The sequence below is a fragment of the Manis javanica genome, chromosome 17, assembly GCF_040802235.1.
Source record: "Manis javanica isolate MJ-LG chromosome 17, MJ_LKY, whole genome shotgun sequence".
Taxonomy (NCBI): Eukaryota; Metazoa; Chordata; class Mammalia; order Pholidota; family Manidae; genus Manis; species Manis javanica.
The window spans coordinates 52492286-52507316 of NC_133172.1; the positions used below are offsets into that span (position 1 = coordinate 52492286).

The 15031-nt window shown below is 40.9% G+C and overlaps 1 protein-coding gene across 1 annotated transcript in view; it reads left to right on the plus strand.

The window, feature by feature from the left end:
• Window positions 1-15031, plus strand: part of HYDIN (HYDIN axonemal central pair apparatus protein) — a 361576-nt gene that overhangs the window by 318406 nt on the left and 28139 nt on the right. The window contains exons 75-77 of the mRNA XM_073225416.1: window positions 2492-2639; window positions 3088-3295; window positions 3794-4015. Of these exons, the coding sequence (XP_073081517.1) occupies window positions 2492-2639; window positions 3088-3295; window positions 3794-4015 (578 nt within the window). The remainder of the gene's footprint in view (window positions 1-2491; window positions 2640-3087; window positions 3296-3793; window positions 4016-15031) is intronic.

Sequence of the window (15031 nt, forward strand, 5' to 3'; positions counted from 1 at the left end):
TGTGTCGGTTTTTAGAGATGGCACGACCTTTGGGGGAGGGGAGCGGGATCCACGCAGCAGTGCTCTCCAGGCGCAGACGTGGGCGGGGACTTTTCCCGGGGCCTTCCAGGAAGGAGCCTGCCGCCATCGCTGTTCACAAGCCGCAGAATAGTCACCTCGCAATCTCGTTTCCATCAAGTATCTTCTTAGCACACAAACTAATAACCCAAGGAAATGTAGGAGCCTTACTACAGATCTCACTTGGAAGAGTCCTTTAGGGCCTGGACTGACTTATGTTCATTTCCAGAGCCTCCTGTCGGCCCCTTCCGACTTGTGCCCCCAGATTATGGGCTGTATTGGCTTGTCTCTTGGCCTTTGCCAAAGATTTCTCTGCCTTTCAGGTTTTTCTTCAGTTCAACTGAGCCCTTTGTATGCCCCAGGCATTCCCTGTGAGCTGGGAATGCAATGGATAAAGCCAAAGTCTCTACACGTAGGAAGGTTACACTCAGCAAACGGACTACCAAAAAATAAAAAAGTAAAATGTATAGCATGTCAGCTGTTGATAAGTGTTCTAGAGAAGAATAAAGCAAGGTAGAGGGAATAAGGAGTGCCAGTGGGCAGTGGGAAGGTGACATTTGATCAGAGCCCTGAAGGAAATAGAGGAACTGATTGCCAGGCCACTTACCACATGCATGTGAGGTGTGTGTGTGTGTGTGTGTGTGTGTGTGTGTGTGTGTGTGTGTGTGTGTGTGTGTGTGTGTGTAAAACATAACTAAAGCTAGAGGATTTTTTTTTTAGTAATTCATTAGAGTTTTTTAATTTATGTAAGAAATATTCTTTATAATAACTCAATGTGTTATTATATTGAGTGTTGTATAAGGAAAAATTTAATTATCTCTCCCCACGCATCCTATCTCATCCTCTCCTTTCCATCAAAGGAAACCAGTGTTAACAGTTTGAAGCATATTATTTCCATACATTTCTTATACTTATACATATAAGTAGGTGGAAGGAGATTATGGTGTTTAGTAGGGTTTTGAACACATAAATGAACAATGTAGCATAAGAATAATAACAGCAAGACAAACAGAATTTAATTTAGGAATGCAAAGGTGGTGCATTTCAATATAATATTACATCAACAGGATTAAAGAATAGCCATTAGCTCATATTACTATACACTGAAAAATCATTGCTAAAATTCAGCACTTTGAACAAAAACTCTAATAGTAGAACAGGAACAGAGGAAAAAATTAGGGTTAACCAAAATCAGGAGGGAAATATTTTCTTGTAATAAACCACTAAAACCGCTTCAAGTAAAATCATGGATTAAGCAAAGATGCTCATTATCACCATTATGATTGAGCATTTTCTTAGTGATTTTAGCAAATAAAGTAGAACAAGAAAATTAAATGATTGGCACAAACATTGAGAAAAAGAGACAAAACCATCTCATTTTTATGACTTCACACATAGAAAACCTCAAGAGGCTCTAGAGAAAAGGAACACAAACTTCTAGAATCAACAAGATAATTTAGTAAGTGGCTGATGTAAGAAAAGTATGCAAAAATCTGTAGTTCCTCTTTCTTTTAGCAACAAGCAGCTAGTAACATAAACAAAAAAAATCCATTCAAAAGTAACAAAACTATGTAGTATCTAAGGATAAATGTAACAAGAAAAGCACAGGACTTAATATGAAGAAAACTCTAAAATCTTGTTAAAATGACCCCAACCAAGATCCGAGTATCTGCCAAATCTCTCAATCAAATGCAAATTTAATCAAGTTCTAATTAGAATCCCAACTAGGGTTGCCAGGCAAAATACAGGATGTACAATTAAATTTGAATTTCAGATAACAATGAATAATTTTTTAGTATAATATTTGAAACCTACTATATACTAAAAAATGATTTGTTAAATCTAGCAATCTTAATCCCAAAAAGATCGGAGGTGGGGGGAACTGGCTGAAATGATTCTAAAGTTTATGTGGAAAAACAAATGCTCTGCAATAATCAATGACGATAAGAAAAAGCAAAACAGTGATAGGAGATGTATTAGTTGGGGCCCTATTAGGACACTCATGACATATCCCGGGTCTGACTCGGAAGAGTTCAGTGCAAGGATTATTCACAGAGATGTGGGTGGAATGATAATGCGTGAAGCCCCCGTTAACAAAAGCAGGAAGGCACTGGACCTGGAGGACCAGGAGAGAAAAGGGTGCCACCAGAGTCACAGGAGAGCTGTGCCTGAGGAGGAAGAGCCACCCAGCAGGAGCAGGCAACAGGTAAAGTCCTAGAAGGAAGAGGTGGGGTCCCCTGGGGGAGCAAGGTCACTTGGAAAGAAAAGGAAGGAAAAAAGATTAAATTAAAGGCCAAGAATCTTGGAAGAGGAGAGAAAAGAAGTCGGAGAAGCCCTTCTAAGAAGGCTTCCTGTCGCCTGCGGAGCAGTATCTGCTGAGGTACTTGCGGAGCAGGCACGAGCACCCCACCGAGGGCCGGTGTTTCCTCCCCAGGCAGAGAAGCCCGGAGGACCGTGCAGATCATCAACAAGGAGGAGCAGGGGTTCCACTTTGCCTTCCAGGATGACTCCCGATACTCCGAAGGCTTCAGCAACAGCCTGGTCATATGTCCCATGGAAGGCTGGGTCCCACCGCTGTCAAGGTAAAGAAGGAAGGCCTGCAGGACTGCACTCTCCCAGCATGGCAGGGGCCCCAGCCCTACCAGCCAGGAGAATCAGTTTCTCTTAGAGCGCCCCACTTATGAAGTCCCTTCCAACTCTAAAATTTAGATATTAACAATCCCATCTCTATCCTACTTTCTCCCTGTTGTTCATTTGCTGATGAATTGTGGAGCACTGAGAATTTTAAACCTTTGTTCCCAATACTTTGTCTTATATTTCTATCCTTTTCCTTGTTATCTACTGTATTTGTGAATCCATAAAGCGATGTCCTGCCTTGCTTGGCAAATCCTCAAAACTCATCATAATTTGGAGCTGTAATGCCCTTTCCTCATAATATATCTGCTAATCCACTAGGCTCATATATTCTTTAGCAGGTTGTAACTGGCTGGTGCAACAGGTTGTAATCTGCTGTTTTTGTTCCCCAACCAGCTTCCCAATTGATATTTTCTTCACACCAAAGGAGGAAGGAGATGTGAACTTTAATTTGATCTGTAATGTGGAAAAGAAAGCCCAGCCTCTGACCTTAAATGTCAAGGCTGAGGGCTACACCATGAATGCAGAGGTCAAGTGCAAGGACAGGACTGGCTTAGTCACTCTCTTGACTCCCAACGAGACCACCATCATCAGCTTCTATGAGGTAAAGGTGTGAGAGGGCCTTGCGTTCTCTCTCTCTCTCTCTCCGTTTCTTCATTGGCTGGCAAAGATAATATAAGTGATTATTAGCTGCTGTCTCTGTTTCAAATGCCAGGGAGACCTGGAGAGCACACCATGCCAGGAGCAATGCCATCCCCAGACATGTATAGTTTTGATGAGACAACTTTTATTTTTTAGGGGGTGGAAAAATAATTGGGAAAAGGAAGAATGTTTGTATTAAAGATATAGGAAGAATGTTTGGCCACTAAAGGAGGTCTAAGAATTAAATTGTCATCTTATTTTCCAAATATGAGGGGCCCCCAACACCTTGTAGCTCTTGATGGAATATCTGACTACATTAAACTATTAATACTCAATTCACTAACATCACGTACCATCCGTTTCCTATGGGATATTTCCCCCCAACATGTTACATATCCTGACCCCAGAGAAGGTCATAGTTGCATCCACTGACCATACCGCTCTCTTCTCTGTCTCTCAGGTGGAGTTGAATGAATGCGTCCAGTGTGAGTTCAACTTTATCAACACTGGAAAGTTCAACTTCAGCTTCCAGACAGAGCTGTCTGGCCCCAAAGCCCTGCTGCAGTACATGGGGTTTTCACCCACTGATGGCACTGTGGATGTGGGGCAGAGCACCCAGGCCTCCTTGTCATTCCAACCATTTAAGAAGTGTGTCTTAAAGGGCCTGGAACTCAGAATCAAGGTGAGACCGTTTAACATTGTCTGACACTGAAAGTACTCATAGCATCCTCTCTTGAGAGATTAATTCTCACCCTACCATAAGTCTCTGGAGAGTAGTTGTGTTGGGAATAGCCCCACAGTCTCTAGTGTAAAGGCCTCATCCAGACTGAGGTGCTCAGTGAGTGTCAATAGGAAACTGACCATCCAGGCACTGGAATATCATGTAGCCATTAAAATGGATAAGAGCGATAGATGGGAAGGAGAGAGAGAGAAAGATAACATATACATTTTCCAAGATAAGTTATTGAATGAAAAACCAAGGAATTGTGATGCCAGCAAGAATGGCAGGGAAGGGCCTCCAAAAATCTACTCTTCCATAGTGCTGCAGAATCTATCAAAATCAATTTTTTTCAGAATTCTTGAAATTAACCAAAGGTTTATAACACTCCTAGGAGAACTTATTCAAGAAAAATGGCTAAATATCCATAAGAACAGTGAACTTTGTGGTATTTTTAACTTGCCTAGACCCACACCCTTCCCCCAGCTCTGCAGTAGCCTTGAAAACCAACAACTCTGTAATCAAAGTGAAAACCAGCATATGTCACACTACCATCAGACAAAATAGCCTGTCAGACAAAAATTAATACTAGAGACAAATAAGAACATTTTATAATAATAAAAGAGTCAACCCATCAGGAAAACATAACAATTGTAAACATGTACACACATAGCAACAGAGCCCACAAAGATATGAAGCAAAACTGACAGAATTGAATGGAGAAATAGACAATTCAGCAATCATAGTTGGAGATTTCAGTTCACATTTTAATGGGCAGAACACTGGGCAGAAGATCAATAAGGAAATAGAAGACTTGGACAGTACGATAAATGAACTATACCTAAAAGACATCTACAGAACATTACATCTAACAACAGCAGAATACACATTCTTCTTAGGTGCCCCTGGAACATTCTCCAGGCTAGACCATATATTAGACCGTAAGACACACTTTATCAAACTTAAAAGGATTGAAATCATCCAAAGTATGTTCTTCAACAATGATGGTATGAAATAGAGAATTAACAACAAAAGGAAATTTGGGATGCCCAGCCTAAGACACTTTCTTTAAGTGATCAATTTATTTAAAAAAAAGCACATTTAATTATCAGAGATGATGTAACATTCAGCTTCTCTCAGTCTTTACCAATATTGTTAAATATATGCTACCAATAAGAATTTGAAAAAGCTGTTTACCGGTAATTATTTTCTTTGAAGGAGATATGTTCAAGATCTTTTAAAAATAATTCTGAAGGAAATAGTTTGTTTCTGTGTTTACATAAAATTAATAGATTTTTAAAATATTTTCTAAGACTACTTTGGGTCATAGATAGCATATATAATAATGAAGTTTTACTCTTGTGTTGAAATAAACAAAACAAATACAAATACCAAGCCAAAAAAATCATAACAAAATCCCAGTTACTAAAGTTAGAGTACTTTTCATGATGCACTGATTTTTGTTTTTGTTTTCCAGATTCTAGGTTTTATTATCCTATTATTTATTATATATTGAAATATAAATTTATTTTATTATTTTATTTATTGTTTATTATTTTTCCTCATTACAGTTTTGTCATAGTAAAAACACTTAACCATGAGATCTACTCTTTTAATAAATTTTTAAGGGTACAATGCATTATTGTTGACTATAGGTGCAATGTTGTGTAGAAGCTCTCCAGAGCTTATTCACCTTGCTTAACTAAAACTTTCGTAACTCCCTGTTTTCCCTTCTGCCTAGCCCCTGGAAACCACCATTCCACTCTTTGATTCTATGAATTTGACTAATTTAGCTACCTCACTTAAGTGGAATTATACCCTATTAATCTTCCTATGACTGGCTTATTTCACTTAGCATACTGTCCTCAAGGTTCATCCATGCTGTCACATACTGCAGAATATTTTTTTATTTTCTAAAGCCAAACAGTATTCCATTTATGCACATAGCACATTTTCTTTTTCTATTCATCTGTCAATGGACATTTAGGTTATTTCCACATCTTGACTATTTTGCATAGCACTGCAGTGAGCATAGGAGCGTTAATATTTCTTCAAGATCCTGATTTCAGGTCTTTTGGATACCAAAGCCAAGCAAAGACACCACAAGAAAAAACTGCAAGCCAATACCCCTGATGAATATTGATGTAAAAATCCTCAATAAAATACTAGCAAACCAAATCCAGCGGCATTAAAAGGATCATACACTATGACTAACTGGTGTTTATCCCTAGGATGCAAGGATGGTTCAACATATGAAAATCAAATAATGTGATACATTACATTAACAGAATAAAGAATAAAATTCACATGATCATCTCAGTAGATGCAGAAAAAGCATCTGACAAAATTCAACACCCTGTCATGATAAAACTCTCAATGAAGGAGGCGGAGCCAAGATGGCGGCGTGAGTAGAGCAGTGGAAATCTCCTCCCAAAAACACATAGAGCTATGAAAATATAACAAAGAAAAATCTTCCTAAAATAGAGACCACAGGACACAGGACAACATCCAGACCACATCCACACCTGCAAGAACCCAGCGCCTTGTGAAGGGGGTAAGATACAAGCCCCAGTCCGGCGGGACCCGAGCGCCCCTCCCCCCGGCTCCCGGCGGGTGGAGAGAAACCGGAGCGGTTTTTTTTTTCTTTTTTTTTGGCGAGCGCTTTTTGGAAGCTTTAGAGGGATGGGCCCCCGTTGCTGGGGAGGCAGGGTGGCGGGACCGGTGAGGAGGTGCCTGGGAACGGCGCCGGAGGACAAAGAATATCCCGCGTTTCTCCCTGCGAGACCTGGGGGCGGGTGCCTGAGACCGGTGCCTGAGGACGGAGGAGGTCGCGCGTTTTTCCCCTTTTTTTTTTCTCTCTTTTTGGCGAGCGCTTTTTGGAAGCCTTGAAGGGACGGGGACCCCAGTGCTAGGGAGGCACGGTGGCGGGACTGGTGAGCGGGTGGCTGGGACCGGCGCCTGAGGACAAAGAATATCCCCCGTTTTTCCCTGCGGGACCGGTGGGTGGGTGCCTGAGACCGGCACTTGAGGACAGAGGAAATCGCGCGTTTTTCCCCTTTTTTTTTTCTCTTTTCTGCGAGTGCTTTTTGGAAGCCTAAAAGGGACAGGGACCCCGGTGCTAGGGAGGCAGGGCGGCGGGACTGGTGAGCGGGTGCCTGGGACCGGCACCTGAGGACAAAGAATATCCCGCATTTTTCCCTGTGGGACCGGTGGGTGGGTGCCTGAGACCAGCACCTGAGGACGGAAGAAATCGTGCGTTTTTCCCCTTTTTTTTTCTCTCTTTTTGCCGAGTGCTTTTTGGAAGCCTTGAAGGGACAGGGACCCCGGTGCTAGGGAGGCAGGGCGGCGGGACTGGTGAGCGGGTGCGTGGGACCAGTGCCTGAGGACAAAGAATATTGAGCGTTCCTTCCCTGCGGGACCGGTGGGTGGGTGCTTTTTGGAAGCCTTGAAAGGACAGGGACCCTGGTGCTAGGGAGACAGGGCAGCAGGACCAGAGAGCGGGTGCCTGGGACCGGCACCTGAGGACAAAAAAAAAAAAAAAAAAATCGCTTGTTTTTTCCTTTTTTTTCCTTTTTTTTTTCTCTTTCTTTCTGTTCCCTCTCTCATTGTTGCTGCTGTTGTTTTGGTTTGGAGAGTGCTTTTTGGAAATCTTAAAGGGGCAGGACAGGTCACTTAGACCAGAAGCAGGGAATCTGGGGATCTCTGGGCACTCTAACCCCCTGGGCAGCAGGGAGCACAGAGGCCCCTTACGGAGATAAATAGTCTCCTGGCTGCTCCCCCTCCAACGGGGCTCCACCATTTTGGAGGAACAGCCCCAGCCAGGCCAAGCCCACAGCAACAGCGGAGATAAACCCCAAAGCAACTGGGCAGGAAGCAGAAGCCCTGTCTGCGCACAGCTGCCCAGCACAAGCCACTAGAGGTCGCTATTCTCCCAGGAAAAGGCTACAAACCAACAAGAAGGGAAGCTCTTCCAGCGGTCACTTGTACCAGCTCTGCAAACTATCTCTATCACCATGAAAAGGCAAAACTACAGGCAGACAAAGATCACAGAGACAACACCTGAGAAGGAGACAGACCTAACTAGTCCTCCTGAAAAAGAATTCAAAATAAAAATCATGAACATGCTGACAGAGATGCAGAAAAAAATGCAAGAGCAATGGGATGAGATGCAGAGAAAAATGCAAGAGCAGTGGGATGAGATGCAGAGAAAAATGCAAGAGCAGTGGGATGAAGTCCGGAAGGAGATCACAGATGTCAGGAAAGAGATCACAGAAGTGAAACAATCCCTGGAAGGATTTATAAGCAGAATGGATAAGATGCAAGAGGCCATTGAAGGAATAGAAGCCAGAGAACAGGAACGTATAGAAGCTGACATAGAGAGAGATAAAAGGATCTCCAGGAATGAAACAACACTAAGAGAAATATGTGACCAATACAAAAGGAAAAACATTCGTATTATAGGGATACCAGAAGAGGAAGAAAGAGGAAAAGGGATAGAAAGTGTCTTTGAAGAAATAATTGCTGAAAACTTCCCCAAACTGGGGGAGGAAATAATCGAACAGACCATGGAATTATACAGAACCCCCAACAGAAAGGATCCAAGGAGGACAACACCAAGACACATAATAATTAAAATGGCAAGGATCAAGGACAAGGAAAGAGTTTTAAAGGCAGCTAGAGAGAAAAAGGTCACCTATAAAGGAAAACCAATCAGGCTAACATCAGACTTCTCAACAGAAACCCTACAGGCCAGAAGAGAATGGCATGATATACTTAATGCAATGAAACAGAAGGGCCTTGAACCAAGGATACTGTATCCAGCACGACTATCATTTAAATATGATGGTGGGATCAAACAATTCCCAGACAAGCAAAAGCTGAGGGAATTTGCTTCCCACAAACCACCTCTACAGGGCATCCTACAGGGACTGCTCTAGATGGGAGCACCCCTAAAAAGAGCACAGAACAAAACACACAACATATGAAGAATGGAGGAGGAGGAATAAGAAGGGAGAGAAGAAAAGACTCTCCAGACAGTGTATATAACAGCTCAATAAGCGAGCTAAGTTAGGCAGTAAGATACTAAAGAAGCTAACCTTGAACCTTTGGTAACCACGAATCTAAAGCCTGCAATGGCAATAAGTACATATCTTTCAATAGTCACCCTAAATGTAAATGGACTTAATGCACCAATCAAAAGACATAGAGTAATAGAATGGATAAAAAAGCAAGACCCATCTATATGCTGCTTACAAGAAACTCACCTTAAACCCAAAGATAAGCATAGACTAAAAGTCAAGGGATGGAAAAACATATTTCAGGCAAACAACAGTGAGAAGAAAGCAGGGGTTGCAGTACTAATATCAGACAAAATAGACTTCAAAACAAAGAAAGTAACAAGAGATAAAGAAGGCCACTACATAATGATAAAGGGCTTAGTCCAACAAGAGGATATAACCATTCTAAATATATATGCACCCAATACAGGAGCACCAGCATATGTGAAGCAAATACTAACAGAACTAAAGAGGGAAATAGACTGCAATGCATTCATTGTAGGAGACTTCAACACACCACTCACCCCAAAGGATAGATCCACCGGGCAGAAAATAAGTAAAGACACACAGGCACTGAACAACACACTAGAACAGATGGACCTAATAGACATCTATAGAACTTTACATCCAAAAGCAACAGGATATACATTCTTCTCAAGTGCACATGGAACATTCTCCAGAATAGACCACATACTAGCTCACAAAAAGAGCCTCAGTAAATTCCACAATATTGAAATTCTACCAACCAATTTTTCAGACCACAAAGGTATGAAAGTAGAAATAAATTCTACAAAGAAAACAAAAAGGCTCACAAACACATGGAGGCTTAACAACATGCTACTAAATAATCAATGGATCAATGAACAAATCAAAATAGAGATCAAGGAATATATAGAAACAAATGACAACAACAACACTAAGCCCCAACTTCTGTGGGATGCAGCGAAAGCAGTCTTAAGAGGAAAGTATATAGCAATCCAGGCACACTTGAAGAAGGAAGAACAATCCCAAATGAATAGTCTAACATCACAATTATTAAAACTGGAAAAAGAAGAACAAATGAGGCCTAAAGTCAGCAGAAGGAGGGACATAATAAAGATCAGAGAAGAAATAAACAAAATTGAGAAGAATAAAACAATAGCAAAAATCAACGAAACCAAGAGCTGGTTATTTGAGAAAATAAACAAAATAGATAAGCCTCTAGCCCAACTTATTAAGAGAAAAAGAGAGTCAACACAAATCAACATAATCAGAAATGAGAATGGAAAAATCACGACAGACTCCACAGAAATACAAAGAATTATTAAAGACTACTATGAAAACCTATATGCCAACAAGCTGGAAAACCTAGAAGAAATGGACAACTTCCTAGAAAAATACAACCTCCCAAGACTGACCAAGGAAGAAACACAAAAGTTAAACAAACCAATTACAAGCAAAGAAATTGAAACAGTAATCAAAAAACTACCCAAGAACAAAACCCCGGGGCCGGACGGATTTACCTCGGAATTTTATCAGACACACAGAGAAGACATAATACCCATTCTCCTTAAAGTGTTCCACAAAATAGAAGAAGAGGGAATACTCCCAAACTAATTCTATGAAGCCAACATCACCCTAATACCAAAACCAGGAAAAGACCCCACCAAAAAAGAAAATTACAGACCAATATCCCTGATGAATGTAGATGCAAAAATACTCAACAAAATATTAGCAAACAGAATTCAACAGTATATCAAAAGGATCATACACCATGACCAAGTGGGGTTCATCCCAGGGATGCAAGGATGGTACAACATTCGAAAATCCATCAACATCATCCACCACATCAACAAAAAGAAAGACAAAAACCACATGATCATCTCCATAGATGCTGAAAAAGCATTTGACAAAATTCAACATCCATTCATGATAAAAACTCTCAGCAAAATGGGAATAGAGGGCAAGTACCTCAACATAATAAAGGCCATATATGATAAACCCACAGCCAGCATTATACTGAACAGCGAGAAGCTGAAAGCATTTCCACTGAGATCGGGAACCAGACAGGGATGCCCACTCTCCCCACTGTTATTTAACATAGTACTGGAGGTCCTAGCCACGGCAATCAGACAAAACAAAGAAATACAAGGAATCCAGATTGGTAAAGAAGAAGTTAAACTGTCACTATTTGCAGATGATATGATACTGTACATAAAAAACCCTAAAGACTCCACTCCAAAACTACTAGAACTGATATCGGAATACAGCAAAGTTGCAGGATACAAAATCAACACACAGAAATCTGTAGCTTTCCTATACACTAACAACGAATCAATAGAAAGAGAAATCAGGAAAACAATTCCATTCACCATTGCATCAAAAAGAATAAAATACCTAGGAATAAACCTAACCAAGGAAGTGAAAGACTTATACTCTGAAAACTACAAGTCACTCTTAAGAGAAATTAAAGGGGACACTAATAAATGGAAACTCATCCCATGCTCATGGCTAGGAAGAATTAATATCGTCAAAATGGCCATCCTGCCGAAAGCAATATACAAATTTGATGCAATCCCTCTCAAATTACCAGCAACATTCTTCAATGAATTGGAACAAATAATTCAAAAATTCATATGGAAACACCAAAGACCCCGAATAGCCAAAGCAATCCTGAAAAAGAAGAATAAAGTAGGGGGGATCTCACTCCCCAACTTCAAGCTCTACTACAAAGCCATAGTAATCAAGACAATTTGGTACTGGCACAAGAACAGAGCCACAGACCAGTGGAACAGATTAGAGACCCCAGAAATTAACCCAAACATATATGGTCAATTAATATTTGATAAAGGAGCCATGGACATACAATGGGGAAATGACAGTCTCTTCAACAGATGTTGCTGGCAAAACTGGACAGCTACATGTAGGAGAATGAAACTGGACCATTGTCTAACCCCATATACAAAGGTAAACTCAAAATGGATCAAAGACCTGAATGTAAGTCACGAAACCATTAAACTCTTGGAAAAAAACATAGGCAAAAACCTCTTAGACATAAACATGAGTGATCTCTTCTTGAACATATCTCCCCGGGCAAGGAAAACAACAGCAAAAATGAGCAAGTGGGACTACATTAAGCTGAAAAGCTTCTGTACAGCGAAAGACACCATCAATAGAACAAAAAGGAACCCTACAGAATGGGAGAATATATTTGAAAATGACAGATCTGATAAAGGCTTGACGTCCAGAATATATAAAGAGCTCACACGCCTCAACAAACAAAAAACAAATAACCCAATTAAAAAATGGGCAGAGGAACTGAACAGACAGTTCTCCAAAAAAGAAATACAGATGGCCAAGAGACACATGAAAAGATGCTCCACATCGCTAATTATCAGAGAAATGCAAATTAAAACTACAATGAGGTATCACCTAACACCAGTAAGGATAGCTGCCATCCAAAAGACAAACAACAACAAATGTTGGCGAGGCTGTGGAGAAAGGGGAACCCTCCTACACTGCTGGTGGGAATGTAAATTAGTTCAACCATTGTGGAAAGCAGTATGGAGGTGCATCAAAATGCTCAAAACAGACCTACCATTTGACCCAGGAATTCCACTCCTAGGAATTTACCCTAAGAACGCGGCAATCAAGTTTGAGAAAGACAGATGCACTCCTATGTTTATCGCAGCACTATTTACAATAGCCAAGAATTGGAAGCAACCTAAATGTCCATCTGTAGATGAATGGATAAAGAAGATGTGGTACATATACACAATGGAATACTACTCAGCCATAAGAAGTGGAAAAATCCAACCATTTGCAGCAACATGGATGGAGCTGGAGAGTATTATGCTCAGTGAAATAAGCCAAGCGGAGAAAGAGAAATACCAAATGATTTCACTCATCTGAGGAGTATAGGAACAAAGGAAAAACTGACGGAACAAAACAGCAGCAGAATTACAGAACCCAAAAATGGACTAACAGGTACCAAAGGGAAAGGAACTGGGGAGGATGGGTGGGCAGGGAGGGATAAGGGGGGGGAAGAAGAAGGGGGGTATTAAGATTAGCATGCATGGGGGGGAGGGAGAAAGGGGAGGGTGGGCTGCACAACACAGAGAGGACAAGTAGTGACTCTACCACATTTTGCTAAGCTGATGGACAGTAACCGTAATGTGGTTGTTAGGGGGGACCTGATATAGGGGAGAGCATAGTAAACATAGTATTCTTCAGGTAAGTGTAGATTAAAAATTTAAAAAAAAAAAGAAAGAAAGAAAGAAAAGGGGGATTACTCCTTAACAGGATAAAACTATTGGTAAATCAAAGATCAACGCATGCTTTAAATATCCTTAATGTTGATCACTTAAAGGGTGTCAGATGATCAGCTATGGAGGTACTCTTTTCTGATAATATTCCTTTCTCTTAATTAAAAAAAAAAAAAAAAGCAGTTACTGTGTGCTGACCTCCAATGAGTTCTGCACAGTGGTATAGAGGGCATGTCAAAGTGTGGGCAAAGGGTCTGTTTGTTTCTACGCAGAAGATCAAGGCCTAGCTTGGATACCCAGAAAATGAACTAAGATACGATATGAGGAGGAGCTTCCGGCATCAGCACTCTCTGGAGGACTCGTGCCGGGGGATGATCATCAAAAAGCCTCCACAGGGATCCGGACGATGCTGCGGTTGTGGCTGCATCCAGCCCACCGTCTCCTGGACTTGCCATAAGAAGGAGGAGGGAGATGTCTAGGCTGGCATGTGCATACAGTGAGACAACGAATTTGACTGGATCTCTACTGTTGGAACTCAACCAGGAGTTGGGAGGGGTGCAAGTTGTAGCACCCCAAAATCTCATGACTATAGACTATCTATGGTTAAAAGAACATATGGGATGTGAACAGATCCCAGAAATGGGCTGCTTTAATTTGTCTGATGGTTCAAGTACAGTTGGAAAATATCCATCATATCATAGATAAATTTTCACAAATGCCTAGGGTGCCTAAATGGTTTTCTTGGCTTTACTGGAGATGGCTGGTAATTATAGATTTGCTTTGTTTATGTCACCGTATTCCTATTATGTTAATATGTGTGTGCAAATTAGTTAGTAGTTTAAAACCTATACATACTTAAGGTACTATACAAGAAGATATGTCAAAGAAATAATCAATCCTCCCAAGTTTCCTTCATATGCTACATCTATAGCTTTTCTTCTTCCTTCCTAATTACAAACCTTAAATAGAATTCGTGCCTCATATAGAATTTACCGAGTATCATAATTCCTCCAGGTGGTAAAGATACCTCGAGACAAGTGCTGGGCATAGAAGCCACAGGGCATAAATCTGCAAAGAAGTAAAAAGCTAACCTTTGCAAACAATATGGCTTCTCTCTCACTTACCAACTTTACATTTCCCTGTATGGCCCCAGAAGATGACTGGTTAGCCAGAGACGGGTAAGATTCCTCAAGGGAGGAACAACCTAAGACAGGCACAGTCGCAGGGGGGCCATCAGGTGAGAATTTGGGGATCAACAGAGGTGAGGCTCAGAACCTCACCCCCCCTGCTTTGAGAGAAATCTTCTGCATCCGTGGATGTCTTGCTGCCCTTGTCTAGCCTGGATTAATACTTAGTCCATAGGCACACACCTGATCATCTGATCATCTACATTTGCCTTCTTACAGCACTAAACTATGTTTTCTACCTTTATCTTGCATCTATCTACCACTTCAGCATTTTATTAAAAATAAAAATAATAATAATAATAGGAGAAATGTGGGATCAACATATAAATCAAGTACAAAAATCAAATGAATATTCATATTTGACCTGATGGTTTATAGGTCATATTGCATGATCAAAACCGAAAGTTTCTGTGATGAATGCCCTTGTACTGTTCACCATGTAAGAATTTATTCACTCTGTAAGAATTCGTTCACCATGTAAGAACTTGTTCG